We start from the raw sequence: 20,118 nt of genomic DNA, 5'->3' as shown, positions 1-20,118 counted from the left end.
GATCCCAGTCCTTCCCTGTAACTGCTTCTCCTACGCAGTGCAGACCATACTCTCTGGAAGAAGAGCTCACCTGTTCTCTGCCATGCTCATCTCCCAGCAATAATTACAATTAGTGATTACAATTAGTTGTGATTTTTTTCCAGGTGCTGAGATCGATCCCTTTCTGAAACACTTTGCAAGCACAGATCAGCAGGACTTGTTGGCAGCAGGATCCCTAGGAGGAAAGGAACAGCTGGAGAAAAGCCATGGAAGTCAGCGTGGTTCCACAGAGGCACGGAGAGGTGGCCACAGGGAGGCAGAGGAGGCTAAGCAGCCTTGTTCTGCTATCAGCCTGGTGAAAAGACAAGAGAGAAGGGTGGCAGCAGCCCCACGGGGAGCCCCTCGTGCAGAGCAGCCCACCATCTGCTCCGAGTGTGGCAAGGGCTTCAGCCGGAGCATCCACCTCATCCAGCACCAGCGAATGCACACCGGGGAGCGCCCGTTCCTGTGTGGGGAGTGTGGCAAGGGCTTCAGCCAGAGCTCCCACCTCATCCAGCACCGGCGGGTCCATACTGGCCAGAAACCCTACACCTGTGCAGAGTGTGGAAAGAGCTTCAGCCAGAGCTCCAACCTCCTGAAGCACCAGCGCATCCACACCGGGCTCAAACCCTACATGTGCAGCGAGTGTGGGAAGATCTTCAGCGACAGCTCCACCTGCATCAAACACCAGCGTATGCACACAGGCGAGCGGCCCTACAAGTGCTCAGCCTGTGGGAAAAGCTTCAGCCAGCGCTCCCACCTCCTCCAGCACCAGCAGGCCCACAACGGTGTCCGGCCTTACTCTTGCGGTCAGTGTGGCAAACGCTTTGGGCAGAGCTCCGACCTCATTAACCACGCTCGTACCCACACAGGTGAGAAGCCTTACAAATGCAGCCAGTGTGGCCGGGGCTTCAGTGGCAACTCCAACCTCATCAAGCACACCCGCATCCACACGGGCGAGCAGCCGTACCACTGCGGCCAGTGCGGAGCAAGCTTTCGTTTCCAGCCCCAGCTGGTGCGCCACCAAAAGCACCATACAGAGTAGTTGGCCATGTGGACCATGGGCCGTGGAACTGGTGCTGGAAAGACAGCTGGACGCCCCGTACGGGGTGTGAACTGGGGGAAGGGACCCCTCAGGGCCTGTGCCCTTCTGGCTAAATCGGTTTGTGAGCGCTGCCTAGGCACTCAGCCTGCACTGAATGCACTAGTGCAGCTTCACTGCGTGGGGTGGCTGTTCTCAGCCCCTCTTTTGGGGATGAGGAAGGAAAGCTGCTTACCATATGGTACGTCCAAGACCAGGAGGGTGAACACAGAGACGTTCCAAGGATCAGTGCCTTCTTTTGCTATTCTTAGAGGGGTGTGATTTTTGTCCTAAAATCTATTTTCTGTATGCATTGCCTGGATTTTGCCCTTTGTTGTAAGGCCATAGCTTAGCATGATTGCTCCCCTCAGAATCCACATCTCCCGCTTGGCAGTTTTCTTGGGTTTAGGTGGTGTTAGCTATTTATTTCAAACCCCTTTGACACGGAGTTGGATGCCCCTGAGTATATGTCACAGGCCCAGCCGTCCTCTGTGCAGGCCATGTCTGTGGAACTGTATTTCTGCTGGGTTGGATGGCTGTTAAATTGACAGGTTCTCAGATGATGACGCTGTTTGACAGCTTTGTCCTCAGCAGCAATTAAGTAAATTAACATCCTTATAGGCACTTCTCTCAGATTCTTGTTTAGGCGCTTTTGTGGGTGGCACTTTACCAATGTTTTTATAATGCTTTTAGAAGTATTTAGGATGGCTTTTTTAATTGTGATCTTTAATTGACAGTTGATGAAAAGAAAGAGGATGATGTTTAAAAAATAAGCCATGTCAAACCGATTTTGTATTCAGTGTTAAGCATCCTTTCTTGCATAAAAGTTTTTAACTCTAACGCAGCCTTTGAGTTGTTAATGATTGCAAAGAGGTGATGCTGACATTCATTTCTAGAATTTCCATGAATTTTTGCAGGTGGTTTCGACATCTTCTTTAGTAATGACTGTCTAAGGCGTGTGGGGGAGGCAGAATTCTGAGAAAGCGGAATGAACTGACCTCTGAAGAGGTCTTCACTTTGAGGAGGAAAATACTACTGCTGGTAGTCTGTCCTTACAAGGAAATTCAGCTCAAGCGACCGCTTGGTACGGGGGAGGAGAGAACTGGCAGTAATAACAAAGATGTTAATATCTCTAGCACGGAAGAACTCCCTGTAATGAACGTAGCAACATACACTGAAATGCCTGTTCCACCCACAGAGCCAAACAGTCGAAGAAATCAGAGTGTGCTTTAGGCAAGAAAATGAAGTGGTTGAATCTTCTGTGCCGTAGAATTTTTATTTTCAGCATTGCTTATCAGCCTAACGCTGACAATGAGCATTCTCATGAAGATGAACTTCCAAATAGCAGATATCAGTAAGGGCCAAAAGAGGGCCCAGCTTGAAAAGCACAGGATCCTGGGGAAAGGAGCAAGCTCTGAGCAGAAGCAATGTGAATGGAATTACTGGCTGAGTAATGCACAATGCCGTGAACAGGACTATTACTTCTACATGGTAAATTAAACATGCCAGGGGCACGGAAGCCCAGTAATAGTAGCCCATGTGAACTCCTTGGCACAGTCATCTGCTTCTGTTTGTTTTTCAAAGAGCGCGCAGAGAACCTGCTGATGGGCATTATCTGTTCCCATTGAGTCTTCATGTAGATCGCTCTTTTGGGCAGCTCACAGTGCTCTCTTCACTTGGCCACATCAAGCCAGGGCATTTCACACTCTCTGTTCAATAGTTATGAATGCTATAGTCCAAAACACAGGGCGTACACTTTAGCTTCATATTCCCTTGCCTTTGAAAGCGAGGGAGATGTTAAGAAACGACAGCTCCACAATGCCACATTTGGGCACCACAGCGTAAGAAGGACATACAGCCCTTGGTGTCTGTCTGAAAATGGCTTTGTCCACCGGGGGGTCCCTTCTCGGCAAGGTCACCTCTGCAGACCCTCCGCCATCAGCACCTTGCCAAATGAGCCCAGTACACTCCAGCCTGTTCTTGTTGCCATGATAAATGTCCACACTTCAGGACACCGGGTGCAGCTCAGGCCTGGGCAGCCATGACAGCCACTGTGTGTCATAGTGAAGTCATCATTGCATCACAGACACGTCCCTGGTTTGGTGGCCTTTAGGAGGCTCTGGTGTCACTTTGCCTGTGTGGCAGCGAGCACTCTGCTGAGCAAGGCGGAGCAGGCAGCCAAGGACTGTGGCAGTGGAGCTGGAAGAACAAGAACATGTGTGGGTGTAGGGTGCTCTGCCATGGCCCCAGCTTCTTCTCCCCTCGGGGCGGTGGGCACAACCCCAAGCTGCCAGAGTTTAAGGAGAGTTTGGACAATGCTCAGAGAGTGAGTCCCTTCCAGCTCAGGATATTCCATCATTCAGTGAGTTTAATCATGAAGTCAGTGTAATTGAGATGCTCAAAGAAGAACCAGTTTAGCTTAGCTGCATGGGCTGTTTCTAAACTGACTGCAAGTGAAGTTGAGCTATTCACAGGGGTGGACAGATCTCAGGTCTGCTGGGCAATAACTGAGATGATACCTGTACTTTTCCTTTCAAAGGTCTTAGCACTAGCACAAAACTATGCTCTACAAAGATCATTTGAAAAGCACTCTCTGTGTGCTGCACGCACTCGGGTATGAAAGCTTTTAGACTTCTAATTTGCTTGAAGTCCTCCAAACCTGCTGTATTTGGGAGCTCTCTAACTGCATACTCATTGATGTGATCAGGGAAGTTGAGACCCTTAGAAACTGTTTCAGCTACAGTATGGTATCTTTGCTCGATTAAGAAGTGTCTCATCAGGATGACAAGCTGCCCACGGAGACCTCTCGATACAGGTTTCTTTCCCTTTACTACCATTTACAAGAACCAGCCTAAGTCGCATCTTACTGAAGCTGGAGGATGACATCTTCTATGATTCTACTCAGTCTGAACAGAAGGCAGCCTCTGATCTCTCCTCTCAGAAACTAAACACAGAACTGACTACATATATAAATACATGTTTCTATTTAAGAAGAAACAAACCACATTTCACTCCCCCAGTGCAACTTAGAGTGTACCTTAGCCTAAAAGCCTGCTATGCACAACTGTTCTGTCACGTTGGGTGAAGGTGTATTTGTGCACAGGACCAAGCTGTTGAGCAAAGAGGTAGGTCTTGCATTGCATCAGCTGCTTCTAGCTGTGAGGGGTGCACAGTGCAGTCTGTAAATAGGCTGCACCAATATGCACACAGACTGTGTGTTTTTGCTAATTTGGATGTTGCATATCTGTCGGAGGTAAAGCCTGTAGCATTTTACGCTGCGGTTTTACCCCGTCTCTACTTTCCTGGGGGCTGAAGTCCTTGTAAGTGCAAGGAGAACAGGACTGAGGCCTCTGGAAACACAGCTTCTGGCTTTGTTAGGGAACAGGTAACTTCAAGGGTTTAAATAAACGAATCATTTAGCAGGCTCTTGAGCATCACATGCATCCATCTATGGAGACACCCAGAGTCAGACTGGACAGGGCTCCGAAGCAGCTGATGAAGCATGAGGTGTCCCTGTTCATTGCAGGGGAGCTGGACTGGATGGCCTTTAAGGGTCCCTTCCAACTCAGATGATTCTGCAATTCTATGATTCTGTAATAAAAAGGCAGATAGGCAGTAGCTTTTCCTGCTTTTATTCTCCATGGTGACAACTCAAAAGCAACAAATTGGAAACTGCAGGCATGGTGAATGTATAATGCTTGGTAACTGAGGGTGCGGATGTGTTCCAGAAAGCCATCAGAGTGCTTGTATTGTCGCTGTACAGAGCAGTGTGTCTTTCTGACACTCCCTCCGGCCTCCCATTATGGAAATAACTTCATTACAGGCAAGAAGGAGAATTTAAGTAAAATAGCAAAAGCTGAGCACAGCAAAGAAAGCCATTCCCTCACTGCCTAATGGGGGAAACAAAGCTGTTGCAGATGAGCAACTGCAACGAAAGAGAAGAAGAAAAATGCAACCAACAGCTCCGTGACAAACAGCAAGAGGACCATAACCATGGCTGGGATTTTCAATAGGGCCTGTGAAAAGCAGGCACCTGGCTGCCACCAGATGTGAGGGATGCTTGATGGGCCAGTGCTGGTGCTCTGCAGGCTGGGTAACACGGGTGCACAGGAGCTCCCCATTGCCTCCACATTCATCTGGTGTTTGGGCACAGAGGGCACGTGGCTCTCAGGGCGCAAGTAAAGGCTTTGCAGGAATAAAGATAAGTGAGCAGGTGTGGAAGAGAACCACCAAGAGACACCGGAGATGAAGACCGTGCCATTTCCTTGACCTGAGTTTTGCTTTTAAAATCAGCCTGACAGCTTTTGAGTCATACTTTTAAACTCAGATGTAACACATCTTGGAGCCGCATTCGCACTCTCAGACTGGTGAAGCACTGCTTCCTTCCCTCTGCTGCCGCTCTTAGCAAGGACAAAGAAATCTGAATGGGTTTGCTTTTGTTGTTTGCTCTTCAGAGCTTTTACTGCAGCTGCCCTGGGACTGGAAACCATACCCACTTGTTTTGAAATTGTCTTCGGCTCGAATATTTAAATTCCAGTAACATCTCTGCTTGCATTCAAGAATAAGTGGAAGGCTTGGGGTTTTGTTTTGTGCTTCCTGTAATTTGTGCTTTTACAGGGGGTAATAAAAGGTTTTTGTTTTTTAACAAAATGCAACTCAGTCCACAGCCAAACTGACTGAAGCCCCCAGGCTGAATGTCAGCTGCCAATAGCTGAGCATGCAGAGCAGTCGGAGAGTGATCGCATGCATGGCACAGAGCAAAGGGCAGACAGGGAGAGGGGGTGATGGTCTCTCGTGGCAAAGGCCCCTTTACAGGCAGGGGTGAATGTCCAGAAGCAGTTACAAAGGTCACAAGAGAATTGGCATGGGAATCATGGCATATACCTCCCATTTATTCCTAATGTTACTAATATCATTCTGTTTCTGATGCTGATAATTCAGCTGGCATTTTTTTGGATGGTATCAAAAACAATAGCTGACGCATCGTGTAGTGTACAGGGATCTCTTCTCTGACCTCCCAGGTAATGAGACAGTGGCTTCAGGAGCCCCACGTGAAGATGACTGTGCAGTTGGCTGCTCAGCTGCTACACAAAGCATACACGCCATTATAGCCAGATGGAGGTGCTGCCCACAGAGGTTCCAGGAGTCAGGGTCAGTTCTGCAGCACCTGGCTTATGCCAAAGGTCTGTTTGCTCCTGGACCTAGTTAAAAAATGAGTTAAAGCCACTTCAGCTTTCACTCCCACATGTCCCGGACCTGTACTTAGTGACACAGAACAGAACCTCACCCGCAGCTTCATGTGAATGGTCCCCGGAGGAAAAAAATAAAGCTCTGAGCATTTTCTCAGTGGAACAGTCTCAATGACATTGTATTTTATTTTCTGAATAGTCCAGGCATGATAAACATTGTATTTATGTACCTCGTTGTGGCCTTCCAATATCTGAAGGGAGCGTATAAACAGGAGAGGGAACGACTGTTTATGAGGGTGGATAGTGATAGGACAAGGGGGAATGGTTTTAAACTGAGACAGGGGAGGTTTAGGTTAGATATTAGGAGGAAGTTTTCCACCCAGAGGGTGGTGACGCACTGGAACAGGTTGCCCAAGGAGGCTGTGGATGCCCCATCCCTGGAGGCATTCAAGGCCAGGCTGGATGTGGCTCTGGGCAGCCTGGTCTGCTGGTTGGCGACCCTGCACATAGCAGGGGGGTTGAAACTCAGTGATCTTTGTGATTCTTTTCAACCCAGGCCATTCCATGATTCTATGATTCTATAAAAATTTGTGGCTATGTTTGACTCGTAAAATGTTCTGTGATTGCTCCTGCTCAAGAGATCTGTATTTGTACAGGCCAGTGACTGCCCTGCGTTTCTTCAGAGAAGCAGCTTTGGAAGGGACCTTCGGCCAAAAGAGACAGTAGCAGTTGGAGTACTCAGGATGACCTGGGACTGTGGGAGTAAACCGGCAAATTGTGCTGAGAAAAGCTCCTCTGCACAATGTCAGACTACTCCGTTACTGGGGAAGGCTGGTCACATTCCAACAGAGGCATCCACGTGCTAACTCTCTTAAAACTCCTTGAAAAAATTTCTCAGAGAACGAATTTTCCCTACAAAGGATCAGTTCTGTCTTAAGTTGGCTGATCCTGATACTTTCTTCGCTACTCCCTCCCACCAATTTCTACGGCCAGTTGCAGGTCAGTATTTAAAGGGAGGTTGTACGTACAAGCCTTTCACTGGCTGCCAAACCACTGGTCTATTTCTGTTGCAGGTGAACTAGTATTGCCCACCCAGAGTGGGCTCGTTGGAACAAAAAGGTCAAGAAAGCAGTTTACCTGCTGATCCATCTTCAGCAGGTACCTTCAGAGTCACAAACCGGAGTTAAAACTATGATTCAGTGTGCTGCCGACTCTGTGCCTGGGAAGATCACAGAACAGATCCTCCTGGAAGATATTTTAAGGCACATGAGAAATGTGGAGGTGAGCTGAGACAGCCAGCATGGCTTCACCAAGGGCAGATCGTGCCTGACCAATCAGGTGGTCTTCTGTGATGGAGTGACAGCTTCGTGGACAATGAAGGAAAACCTGTGTGCACTGTGTGCACTCGTGGCCCAGAAGGCCAAGGGTACCCTGGGCTTTACCAGAAGAGGAGTGGCCAGTAGGGCGAGGGAGGGGATTGTCCTCCTCTGATGTGCCCTTGAGAAGCTCCATATGGAGTACTGTATCCAAGCCTGGGGCACTCAGAACAAGAAGGATGCGGAGCTGTTGGAGCATGTAGAGGAGGCCAAAAGATCATCAGAGGGTTGGAGCACTATCTCCTATGATGGAAGGCAGAGGGAGATGGTTCAGACTGAAGAAGGCTCCAGGGAGACCTCATTGTGGTCCTTCAGAACGTAAAGGGCGCTTATTAAAAAGATGGAGACTGATTTTTTTTACATGGTACGATAGTAACAAGAGGGAATGGTTTTAAACTAAAAGAGGGGAGATTTAGGTTAGATGTTAGGAGGAATTCTTCACTCAGAGTGGTGAGGCAGTGGCACAGGCTGCCCAGAGGAGCTGTGGATGCCCCATCCCTGGAGGCGTTCAAGGCCGGGTTGGATGGGCCCTGGGCAGCCTGAGCTGCTGGGAGGTGTTCCTGCCCATGGCAGAGGAGTTGGAGCTGGATGGTCTTTAAGGTCCCTTCCACCCTTAACCATTCCCTTAACCATTATAGTATTCTATAATTCTATGCCAACACAAAGAATAATTCTGGCTATCTGTCTCAGGTAGGAGTTTCTCCCAAGTTTTTAAGTGTTCAAGGTGCTGGCTTTGTTAAATTTCCATTTCAGCATAAATGGTCTGAGGATGTTTGCACTAAACCCACCCTGTGGAAATTTTACAATATACTTTAAAGGCATAATGAGCTTACTGAGAAGTTGTTACTATTGGTATTTACTTTCCCATATGTCAAGACTTTTCTAAAGCCTAGATAACACTATTGACAGCACAGCCAGATTTAGCACTGATACTCGACCCTGCTGTTGCTCTAAGGGCCTATAATTTTTTACAGGATTCACTCATCATCTTGGTTGTTTTCTCAGCTAGTCACTGTTGTGATGCTTCATTTGAAGGCCACAAAACCATCTGCATCATCAACATGACTCAGACATCCATATCCTGTATGAAAAGGATTTAAACTTTATGCCAGCAATAAAAATTGATCACTGGAAAATTTATAATTTGAGACCCCATCACTGTCAGATTAAGTGCAATAATCAGGCTCATTATTTTCCAATGCCAGCATCCTGCAGGTGCTCTTAAAGTTGGTATAGGAACAAAGCTACCATTACTCTTTTCTGAAACAAGTGACTCCTATCAGCTTCTGTCTACCTGCTCCTCTGTGTTGGTTATCCAAGAGTCATTAGGGTTGTGCAGCTATGGAGATGGAAGCCCAACTCTACATCAGCCCTCACTTTTCAGATGATCCATTTGGTGCTGATACAGACGTGTTGCTAACGGGCCCGTTTCTGACACAATCACTGCTGCAGATGCACAGTCAAATCTCCATGTGGTGAAATGTTTCCTGGGTCTGCTGGATGTCTGATGGGAAGGACAGCAGGTTAAACTTCCCTAAAACCCATGGTATAGGGCCTCCCAAGATTTTCGTACCAACCAAATATTAACATTTTTTGCTTGACAGTGTTATCTTACGTCAGGGGTGAGATGTTTAATTTTAAATGGCATGTGGAGTAATAATGGACCTCTCAAGACCTTGGAGAGCTCAGATGGAAACCACCCGCCAGCCTTCTGTTAACTGCTGTGATTTTCCTAGGAACATACATTAATGATAAGATCAAAATGTACTTAAAATTTAGTTTCTCAAGCCATACTGCAAGGCAGATCCAGGTAATAATATGCTCCTGCACGCTAATCTTTCCTTGGCCAGGAAGAAGAGCATGGAAAAGAAAGCCATCCTCGTGTCATTTATCTTCTATCATAAAAAACTACAACAGCATCGAGTCTGTGGAGATTACTCTTTCCTCTCCCGTGACCACTTCTGGTGAGCTCATCCCACACAGGAGTTGTACAGAAATGAATCTGCAATTTTTACAGAGAACTGCAGTGATGTTAATCAATCAATCCAGTGTTCAAAAACATATTGCTAGAGTGAGCACCTCATCAATTTGAAGCCAGGTAATGACCAAATGCCCAGAGTTATGAGATGACATTTCAGAGGCTGACAACGTCCATAACAAACCAGAGTGCGAACTTGTTTCCAGGCCTGACAGTGATCAAGATACCAGACCCTGAATTATTCCCACTATCTTTCATCATGTAATTTTAGCAGCCAAAAAATAAAGAAATGACTGCATTTTACCCCACAAAAACCAGAATGTCGGCTTCCAGATGCTGTGATGCATTCACTTCTAAATTCAGCTGTTCCTGAGACAACAGCCACTAAAATCATGTCACAACTGTAGTGAAAGAAACGACTGTAATTGAAAAAGGTCTTTCAAGGTTTGTGTTCACCCAGTGTTAATTCTTTTTCCATTGCTGCCACTGCTTTGTTCAGTGCCTGGGAACAGTGATCAGAAAGGAGCAATTCCAGTATCATAGAACAAAGACCTGCAGCCTTCTCACTGCGTCTTTTTCCCTTTTGCTTCTTTAAAAGAAAAAGGCCACTAAGTCTGGGGGTGCTGGGAGCAGAACACCAGCAAAGTTAGAGCACTGCTTATTATATGGTGGAGTAGATATTTCTAGCTTAAAGCTCTAAAGGGTCATAGCTCAGCTGCAAGAAAACGCAACTTTATCAAAACAAATCACAGTTGGGGATAGGGGGGAAAAACACATCATGCTCTCATCACAAGAAAAGCTACTGTGATCCACTTTCAAAACAATACATCAATCTCACTTGCAACTCTCAGCACACAATGAACATAACTAAATATATTGAACAAACCAGCCCATACTTGTCTCTCTCTCTCTGTTCAGCCCTTGCAAAGAAACACCTCATCAGTCCTGCTCTGTGGTGTCTGAAAGGATGTAGATTTTCTTTCATAATTTAGAGTCTTGGAGGCAGTCTGCAGCTGTAAGAACAAGGCCTCCTCCCAGCGTGGGGATGATACAAAGTAGACTCTAAGCATGGAGACAATTTTGATCCAGTGAACAGAGGAGACGGAGGGAGCATGAGGTATGCACACAGGCCTCTTTCTGCACGTGAGATAGGGAAAGAGGCACAAAGGCAGCCTTGCTCCTAGTTCAGGGCTGCAGAAGTTGTAAGGACATGGCTGCCTTCCAGTGCAGAATGGAGGGTGCCGAAGAGAGCCCTGGCCTCATTCTCCTGGCAGACTTCCAAAGCCTCTGAGATTGGGTGCTGTTTATGGGAAGTCTGCTGCCCCAATGAAACAAACAATTTTTGAACAAAGAGTCCCCGGCCGGTGGCTGCAAAGGTTCACTGAGGCCCAGTTTGCTTGTTGCTCTGCATCTTTTCCACTGAGACCACGTCATGGTATCCAGCCCACTGGCATGACACATCCACAGTGACTTCAAACCACGAGGGACATTCTTGTTGGGAAATCGTTCTGAAAGAGAGGAGAGAGATGTCAGTCGGAAAGCACCCACAGAATGGACAATCAGATGGATGTAGCTTCAACGGAGACACACGCAAACAGCAACAACAACAGCAACAACCTTTTTCTTTCTCATACAGGCCACTTTGGCTATTGTCTCCCTCTCCCCAGACATAAGAGGCTCATCAGCCCTTGCTGGTTCAGATGGGGGTAGGATGTTTTCCACCTATTGGCACCCCATGTGACTTTGTGTGCCTTTGGCACACATGGCACGCATACCCATGGGCAAACACCTAGGGGAGTCTGTCACCTCACAACCTGAGGTCTCTGCAGAGTTCCCTGCACTATCAGGGGTTCCTCACACGTAGACTCCAGGCTTTGCCCTCTCCTAAGCTGGAAAGCTTCTAAACTGGTTAGCAACTCCCTCCTGTTGGCTCCCTGCTCAGCCTATTTGCATCAGCAGCACAAGACAGGGCCTCACTGTTTTCTTGGGATCCTTTTTCCTCTTCTTGTCGGAGGCATTGAGGTAGGCCTGCTCTCTGGCCCGGTACGAAGGGCCTCGGCTCAGCTCCCTCTCGCTGTAGGGAGGCAGGGTGTCCTCCCCTTCCTCCTGCTCAGGTGGCGGTGTCTGCTGCTGCTGAGACGTATCAGATTTGTAGGTAGAAGGTGGTGACCAGGCATAATATGTTCCCCCTCCTCTCTGGCTGGGCTGTGAGCTCAGCTTTGAGGGGGTTTCACAAGGGTCACCGCTTTCATCATAGCTCCGGGACTTTCTCTCCAAGACGCTGCTGAGGTAGGAGTGATCATACTTCTGGCTCCCTCCGGGTGTCCGGCTCACCAGCCTGGGCAGGTGCTTCTCCTCGTGGGCCCGTCTCCGGGGTGGGCTGTACGACCAGCCCCGGTCCGAGTCTGTCAGTGGCTCTCGGTTCCCTCTGCTGCGCTTGGTGTAGTACTCCTCCATGGAGCTATCCTGATGGGTCAGCCCTCCACCACGGCCACTGCGGGACTCTGACCGCTCGAAACGCCGAGTCTCCTGGCTGTCTGCCCGCCGGGCCCGCTGGCTGTAGGACTCTGCAAAGGCTGCCAGCTCGTCCATAGAGACGGCTGGAACTCCCACAGAGAAACTCTTGCGGGACAACATCTCGGACTTGGATCTCTGCTGGCTGGAAGAGAGAGAAAATAGCGTTAGAGGGTGGGAATCATCTACACTCATCCCCTTGGCTGCCTTCACAAGCAGTCGAGGGAAACAGGCACTGTTGGGGCATGAATCATCTGACCTGCTTTTATCACCTTCTGTAGCAAGAGATGTATCATATCCTAGAAGTGCCTACTTCTCTCCGCTGACTGCAAAGGCAGCCTATAGCATATAGCTCAGATTCTAGATATCTACCCAAGATTAACCCCAGGATGCAGTTCCCTTGTCCTTCAATAAACAGGACTGAACTTGCTTCTCCTTGCCCCCAGCACTTGTAGGTGTATGTCCTGCTGGGAAAACCCAAGAACCTGGCTATAGAAACTCACAGAAAGTTAATTCTGAAACAGGTTTAAGGTGAGTGAACTGGAACACTAGCCCAGTGTTGAGGGAAAGAAATCCCTGCCACTCCTTCTGGCAGACCAGGCTGCTGGCACATGAGTGAAAAGCACACAGCATCTCTCTTCTAGGTGCCGGTTCTGTGATTCCTAATAAAGCACACCAGCACCAAAAATTGACCAACGGATCAGGTACAAATCTGAATAAAGCACTATGGAAGCCCTGTTTCTCCTATTTATCTCACTTTTGCATCCTGCATGGAATGGTGTCAGTACCTAGCTTTGCCCAGCTTGGCAGGCTTCAGCAGACTTGTGGAGATCAGATTCACGCTGTCCTCATGTAATGACACTTACATCTTTCTCTACAGCTACAACCTCTCCATCTTGCTAGACTGGACCGGGGCAGGAGGAAATGGAGAAAAGCTCCCAGTACATCCAGCCCTTCTCCTTTCTTTATCACTTTTATACAGCAGCCTCCCAAACACAGCACTCCTCACCTGTGCCGGAAACTGTCCCTCTCATCTCTGTAATCAGAGATCGCCTGTGATCTCGATGTGCTGCCCCCACCCATGACTCCTGCCCAGTACTCAGCATCACCATCCAGGTCTTCTGCAGGAGGCAGAGGTTTCCTCCGTGCCTGGCGGTAGGGCTGCCTGAAGTTCAAATCATCCTCATGTAAAGAGCTGAGCTCAGAGACAGTGTTGTTATCTGCAGAGGAAGTTGTAGAAAATGAGATAGCATCATCTAAGAGAATACGTGAGGATAAGAAGACAGGAAGTCTGTAGTAAACCTGGCTGCAGCTTTTTCAGAAAGAAGCTAAGCTGCTCTCCATTAGAAAAAACTCAAAATGGAACCCAAGGCTCTCCTCCAAACCTTTGCGTGACCCTGCCTAAGGCTCCTTGGTCTCAGTTTGGACATAGAACTGCTGCCAAAATGACTGGTCTTCTGAGCTAGTACTCAGCAACCAGACGGGATATTCGAAGGGTACCTCAAATGGCATCAGACGCCTGCATTCAGACAGCTGAGCTCAGCCTTCGAGCAGAAATCCCTCCTCAGCCCTGCTTCACCAACACGTGGGAGCTCTCCACCTCCCCGAGGTGGCACATCGTCACAGCAGTTGTGCCACCTCCCCCTTTCCTGGTGTGAGACAGGCTGGCTCTGGATTTGGCCCGATTTGCCCAGCTAAAACAAAAAACAGCCCCCTCAAAAAAAAAGAAAAAAAAGATTTTTAAAAAATGTCAGAGACTGTCTGAATCACTGTCAGTCTCTGCCTCATCAAGTACATTGACATCTGGAGGCCTGACACACCAATCTGGAGAGGTCTTTTTATAGTAAATCTTGTGGGTGGAGAAGACAGTGTACTGAGCAATGACTGTTTTAGAAATACATATAATTTGTTAGTTATGCCTAATCTGTACAAGGCCTTGATTTAATGGCATTCCCCAAAGCCCGTACCTCCACTGATTTGCAGGATCTCACGCATCTGTTTTAAAAGAGCCTCTACCACTGCTACTGTGGGTTAGCACTGCACGAGTCGGGTGCTGCACAGAGGCACTGAGCCCCTGTCCTACTGTTGTGTTCTGTGCACAAAACAGACACAGGACAAACAGCGGCGCTGCAAGTCCTCCTCCTAACCCTTCCTACTACTGCACCTCTGTCTCCTAATGCAAGGAAGATCCTCACTTGGGTTTGTACTCTAACACCCCTTAGCACTCCCTCAGCCTCTATATATACAGCCTGCAAGAGGCCATAGGAAAACAGTGAGGAGTTCCATGCAGAAGCTTTCTTGCAGTCACTTTGTAGGGCAACAATCACTCCAAACTTTCTGCATCGTTCCAGCCATGCTGCAGTCACTGCAGCCCACAGAATATAATTTCAATAAAATCATCCCTTTACTATTTTGCCATGCTGGGAGTTTAGAGGCAGCCATGCTGTAAGACACGTAGAAATTCTAAGAGCTATATTTACAGTTATTGTCACACCTACAGATTGTGAAAGGCTGGAGTACAGACCTGGCTTTTCAGACAATGATGGTTCAAAAGTTCGGTGACTCGAGTGGCCAATTTTCGTAATAGTTTGAGTTTCCCACACCTTGCTTACTCCAATGAAGGATGATTAGATAAGAAGCAACTCTTTAAAATCAGAACGCACCCACGGATTCCTAAAATCTAGACTTTATCCATCCCAAGCATTATATCCTAGATGCTTTCAAGACAAAGACAGCTAACTTTAAGCTATGAATTTGTAAAGTACTTTTCAGGTCAGTGAAAAAAAAAAAATCAAACCATTCCTGTTCCTCACATCGCTCTCGCATCCTCCTCGCTGGGTCAAACTGAGCCAGTTCTTTCTCGACGTAGTACAGCACCTTCATGGAGTCCCTGTCCTTGTCAGTCTGGATCCTGTACCCTTTGCGCACTGCTACAAAGAAATGGAAAGCAATTAGAGAAAAATGCATTCAAGTTCAAGGAGACTTTCAGCCAATACTGCTTCGATAGATGAACTCATGTCTGCAGGCAGGTAGGCTGCAGCCTCCAAAACAGTGAGTCAGTCCTTGCTTCAGGAGAAATTTGTCTGTAAGGTGGGATGTGAAGTTGTGAGCAGCTGCATCATTTATAAAGTTTGCAGCAACAGCAAAAACAGCTTGGAAATGCCCAGCCAATACAGCCACGTACATCAACTAGTGACGGTGCCACAGAGTGATTCCACCTCCTACAGAGGATGGCAAGGAGAAAAGTAGCGCTCATTTCCCCCCAGCAATATAGGAAGCATTTATCATGGCATGGGAGAAGCAGGCCCAGAAGGTCAGACTGCTTCTATGCAGCAGGGGCCATAAGCCTGCAGGGGAAGCAGGTGGCTGAGCATTTGAGAGCTGTCACTCAGCAGGACCAGCCCATCTCCCCACCCAAGGACTTCTGCTCACACAAGCTGAAGAACATGTGGCAGAAGCTCCACAGGATACAGGAGGAAACATAAAGTCCCATAAAGCACATCACACTGGGTTGAGATTTATACCAAACTCAAGTAAGGGGACAATCAGGTCACTGGGTAACTGAAACTGTTTCCTCTGGCATTCTTTATGGGCACTATCTTACAGAAAAGGTAAGCCTCACACATGTGTTAAACTCTCAGCTCCAGGGATTAATCCATTTGAAGGGGAAGTCTGGACAGCTTTTTTGGCTTTGCAATCTTCCTCCATATAGAAAAGACACACCTGGAGCTACAGCTGCTCTAACTCCAGCAGGTTGGCTCCAAGCATACTTCCTGGCCAAACTAGTGACCTCAAGGCAGGCCTACAGGTAGCAAGTAGAAATCTGCCTTCTGGAGATGTGAAGAAAATAACGCTTCTACAGCAGATTGTTTAAGAAAGGTTTCAGCCCAGTGCTGTTCCAAGATGGACAAGAACACAGGTCTAAGTCCAAAAGAGCGAACGTTCAAAGCCTCACTGGAGTACTGTCATGAGGATGTCACTTAGCACCACAAAATGAACCTGTCTGCCTTGCAAGGGGCAGCTATGTTCCCTTGCACGAACACTGCAGTGTTGCACAAGCATTCCTCTTGAGGCATGATTTTAAAATACAGCTGGACGATGGTACTGAGCCAATCTGTTTCTTCTGTGTTTTATCCCATACCCTGATGCATCATGCCTTAACATATGGGTTTGATAGTATGCTGCATAGTATGCACTGTGTGGGCTGAAAGAGGACTTGCCAGCAGTATTTTTAGGCACCTTCTGTCCTCAATGGCTATGCGTGTGTCTGTGCACTATTAAATAACCATGCTCTGCCTCAGAAGTGGCTGTGCCACGGAAATGGGTGGAACAATTCCTGTAATAATCCTGCAAATCGCTGAATAAAAGTGCTTTACTGAGGGTTTTGACTGTGTGCATGTAAAGCAAATAACTACATGCTGAAATATTACCTTGTGCGTTTACACTTACAAAAGGTATTAGGTGTTAAAACGTAGTATGTGTCTATCACAGTCCTGCTTTCAGTGTGTCTCCAGAACAAACCCAGACAGCTCAGCCAACAGCAGCCTGGGTTTCAGTTTTATTATCATCACAAATGCAAGTGCAATGACTGTAAATGCAAAACCGTGACTTACGGAACGCAAGGAACGCTGCCTCTGCCTCCCAAAGCAGAAGGCCAGCACATCTCTTTGAGCGAGGCTGCTGCTATGAGGAAGGGTTGGCACAGCATGAGCAACAGCACAGCAAGTTCTCCACTTTGCCTCACCATTGTTGTTGAGCTCTGATCTGGTACACTGCCAAGAAAGAGACCTCTTGCTATTCTTCCTACTAATGTGTCTCCTGGGAGCTCAGCTGAGCTACCACCTCACTTTTACACAGGCCAACAACCAACTGACAGCTGGAAATGACTCCGACCTACTCATAAACTTCAGGGACCTTGAGCAGCGGCTTCCAGACTGGCTCAGAGCCAGCGCTCATGCTGAGACTGTGCCAAACATCTATTTGGGCAACATCTATAGCCCCTGAAACTGATGGGAGAATTAGCTAAGCATCATGCTAGCTTCATGCTCAACTTGCTACTGCAGCTGTTTATCAGAAGGAAAACTACCTTCTTGGTTAATTCTGTAAGCATCTCAAAATTAACTCTAAAATTAAATCTGCGAAGATGACCGTGAGCAGCTCATTAAAAGTATTTTCTATTATAGATAGGGCACATTTTGTCTCTAGGTTTATTTATTAAATATTTCCAGCAATGATTAAATCTCTTTATTATTCCCTCATGTGAGAACCAAATTCTCACACGCTTCCTCTTCAAACCCTTCTTCTTCTACAAATTGCCCAAATCCTTTAATAAGGTCTGCATATTTTTAAGCCCATCTCAATTATATGGAAATGAAGACGCAGGGATGTTAAACCACCACCCCTTTAAGTCACGAGGAAGGAAGGTTGTTCCCTGTTACAGTGTATTTTCTTCTTCTGAACAGTTCATGAATTTCTAATGTTTAATCCGTGTAACTATGGATGGGCTTTTTTTTATTCTTCTGTGGGTGGAACCAAGTCAGACAAAACTGTAAACTGTTTTCCTCCCCTGAAAGGACAGCACTACTATTTTTTCCAGGCAAGTGTTGGGAATTAAGCCATTTCTCATCCTTCTACACTTCTCATAGGAGAGGTCTGGAGTTCAGCTCTTGGATCAAAGACTGCCCTACGTGCATGGATTAGAGAATCTGTGCAAGTCTCCAGGCAACCATTACATTTAAAATAGGCAGAGCATACATCCTAACTTATGTGTTGCCAACCATCTTCTAAATATGAGAACTGAAATTTCGTTTTTATTTCCTGTTCAGACCTAAGTTTAGGACAGAGTTTCTAAGCTTCACTGGGGCTTTGTCGCATGGTATTTATGTAACTAACTGTAGGCTATTTTTTACTATATCCCCACACCTTAGTTTGCTCACCAGATCACCTCACAGGGGTGATCTCACGACACCTACAAGCACAGATGCCATCTAAGGCAAAGGCTGCCCTTTGCAGACAGGCAAGTCAGGATTACAGAATCCTCCAGCCTCCATTCCTCAGCACTTCTGATCCCACTGACCAATTTTAAATGAACTAGACAGAAGGGCTGAAGTCTCAAAGGTACCAAGCTTTTACAAGTTTCAGATCAGACTTATCCTGGCTATGTGGAAGACGCAGAAACCGTAATTAGTGCTTCTTCTGAGCAAAGGCCTTGGTTATCCATTCAACCATTAACTGTTTTGTTTATCTTGCTGTGCGGCCAACCAGCAAACACATAGTTTGGAAGTGCCACGTAACTGTTTTCTCTTCTACAGCATCTAATTAGGGGATATGCTGGCACGATGGAGGAGCCAGAGAGGCAAGGAAGAGGATGTAGGTTGATACCAATCTTCCTTATCAGCGCAGTTCTAGGAACATATCTTATGTGCAGCCTCCTGTATAACAGGAGTTTGATCCAGGATAAGGGTTTGTCCATACTATCACAGAAAATATTAATTAAGAAAAATAAAGCTTAAGAAACTGTGATGTCTCTCCACAACAGCTAAAACTCAATGTAATTATATTAGTATTACTACTATGGCACCACGTAGTATTACGTGTCAAATCCTGAGTTAAGGGCTTAAGTCCCACCAGTTTGTTTTGGATTATATAATAAATGCATCTTTCTGTGCAATAAGCATGGATGCCAAGAGCCACTCCATTTTGTTTCCAAACACATCCGCTGTTTTGTATTCTGCATTTGTGCTCTGCTGATACAGCGCAGAAGAGACGAGTACTGGGGCTGTGATGTGACTCTTACAAAATCCCTCGGGTTCCCACAGCCAATGCCATGCTCTACATGAAGTGACATTTAGCACAAGAGGGAAACAAAAAAAAAAAAGAAGAAAAAAAGCACTGGGCTGTTTTTCTTCACTTTCCAACAAAGATTTTTCAATTGGATGCATTCTGCTTTGGATCGGTGACTGATTTACTTCCCGTTTCAAAATGTTGCATTCCGGGGCTCTGTTTTTATTTCAGGGGAAAAAACTGTCAGACTGTTGAAGGAAAATACTTCTAGCAATTCTGGAAGGGTTAATGCATTGATTGGGGCAGGGGAAGGCTGCAGAAGACTGTTCCAAAAGCTTAATTACTTGAGAATGCTACGTGATCGTGTCTTTTTGGAGCTGTCTTATCAACACACTGTCATGAGTACACTTAACAATTGATAATTAGTGCAGTGCTTTGAAATCAGGTGTGGCTGGGTCAATGGCAAACACAGTGTCGGTATGGAAACCATCCTGGTAAGAGTCACTTCTCCAGAAAGTCTGAGATCAGGCAGCTAATCTGATCCTGAAATGCTTGATGTGGCTAAATACTTCATACTTCCTGCAGGCAGCTTCCTTCACAGCAGAAGAAGTGACCCTGCACCAAGACAGAGCCACTGTACCAATACTCTATGTCTGACATCGATCCATAACTCCCTTCTAGTTTGAAGCATTCTGTCACTCATGGTTCATAAATGAAAAGGCTGAATAAGCCAAGTGACTTACTGACTACCGTAAAGTAGGAGAAGGGATCCAGTTCTCCAATGTTCTTGGGTAAAAATGATAAAGAGGCACATTCCTGTGCTCAAATTGCTACAGGGACAGCACCACGTGCTACAGCAGAAACTGCTGCAGGAGGGTAAGCAGTGCCCCACACAGAGCAGCAAGAGTGGTTTACCAAGAAAGCACAGCTTCTAAGGCACTGTCTCTAAGAAGAAAATGGTCACTGCCTCTGCTCCCCTGAAATCATTCATCCTTTTTTACCCTGCAAGTGAAGGTTTACAGCTGTATCAAACGAGGCTCAGAGTGTGGACCTCCCATACTCCACTGGCCTAATTCATTACTCGAGATGATATTCTGCTGATGGCACTAGGAAGGTTGGATTGCATGGCCCTAAGGGATGCAACTGTCATTGTCAATGTCAGGATCAAGATGTGGTTTC

General features: G+C 46.9%; 2 protein-coding genes across 11 annotated transcripts in view; one reads left to right on the top strand and one right to left on the bottom strand.

Moving 5' to 3' along the window:
* ZFP92 (zinc finger protein 92 homolog (mouse)) overlaps window positions 1–1,939 on the top strand; it is a 49,963-nt gene extending 48,024 nt beyond the window's left edge. For all 10 annotated transcript variants that reach the window (XM_046940135.1, XM_046940140.1, XM_046940134.1 and 7 more), the window contains one exon: window positions 144–1,939. In XM_046940135.1, the coding sequence (XP_046796091.1) occupies window positions 144–1,063 (920 nt within the window). In that variant the 3' untranslated portion in view covers window positions 1,064–1,939. The remainder of the gene's footprint in view (window positions 1–143) is intronic.
* Window positions 1,940–4,715: 2,776 nt separating this feature from the next.
* The window catches only part of ILDR2 (immunoglobulin-like domain containing receptor 2), a 38,464-nt gene continuing 23,061 nt past the window's right edge, over window positions 4,716–20,118 (bottom strand). Inside the window, exons 7-10 of the mRNA XM_416658.8 lie at window positions 14,970–15,083; window positions 13,166–13,376; window positions 11,620–12,301; window positions 4,716–11,150 (exon numbers count right to left, since the gene is read on the bottom strand). Coding sequence (XP_416658.6) covers window positions 11,115–11,150; window positions 11,620–12,301; window positions 13,166–13,376; window positions 14,970–15,083 — 1,043 coding nt within the window. The 3' untranslated portion in view covers window positions 4,716–11,114. The remainder of the gene's footprint in view (window positions 11,151–11,619; window positions 12,302–13,165; window positions 13,377–14,969; window positions 15,084–20,118) is intronic.

Source organism: Gallus gallus, chromosome 1 (genome assembly GCF_016699485.2).
Source record: "Gallus gallus isolate bGalGal1 chromosome 1, bGalGal1.mat.broiler.GRCg7b, whole genome shotgun sequence".
In the NCBI taxonomy this organism is placed as follows: Eukaryota; Metazoa; Chordata; class Aves; order Galliformes; family Phasianidae; genus Gallus; species Gallus gallus.
The sequence above is the reverse complement of the archived record's forward strand: the minus strand, read 5'-3'. Positions and strand labels throughout refer to the sequence as shown.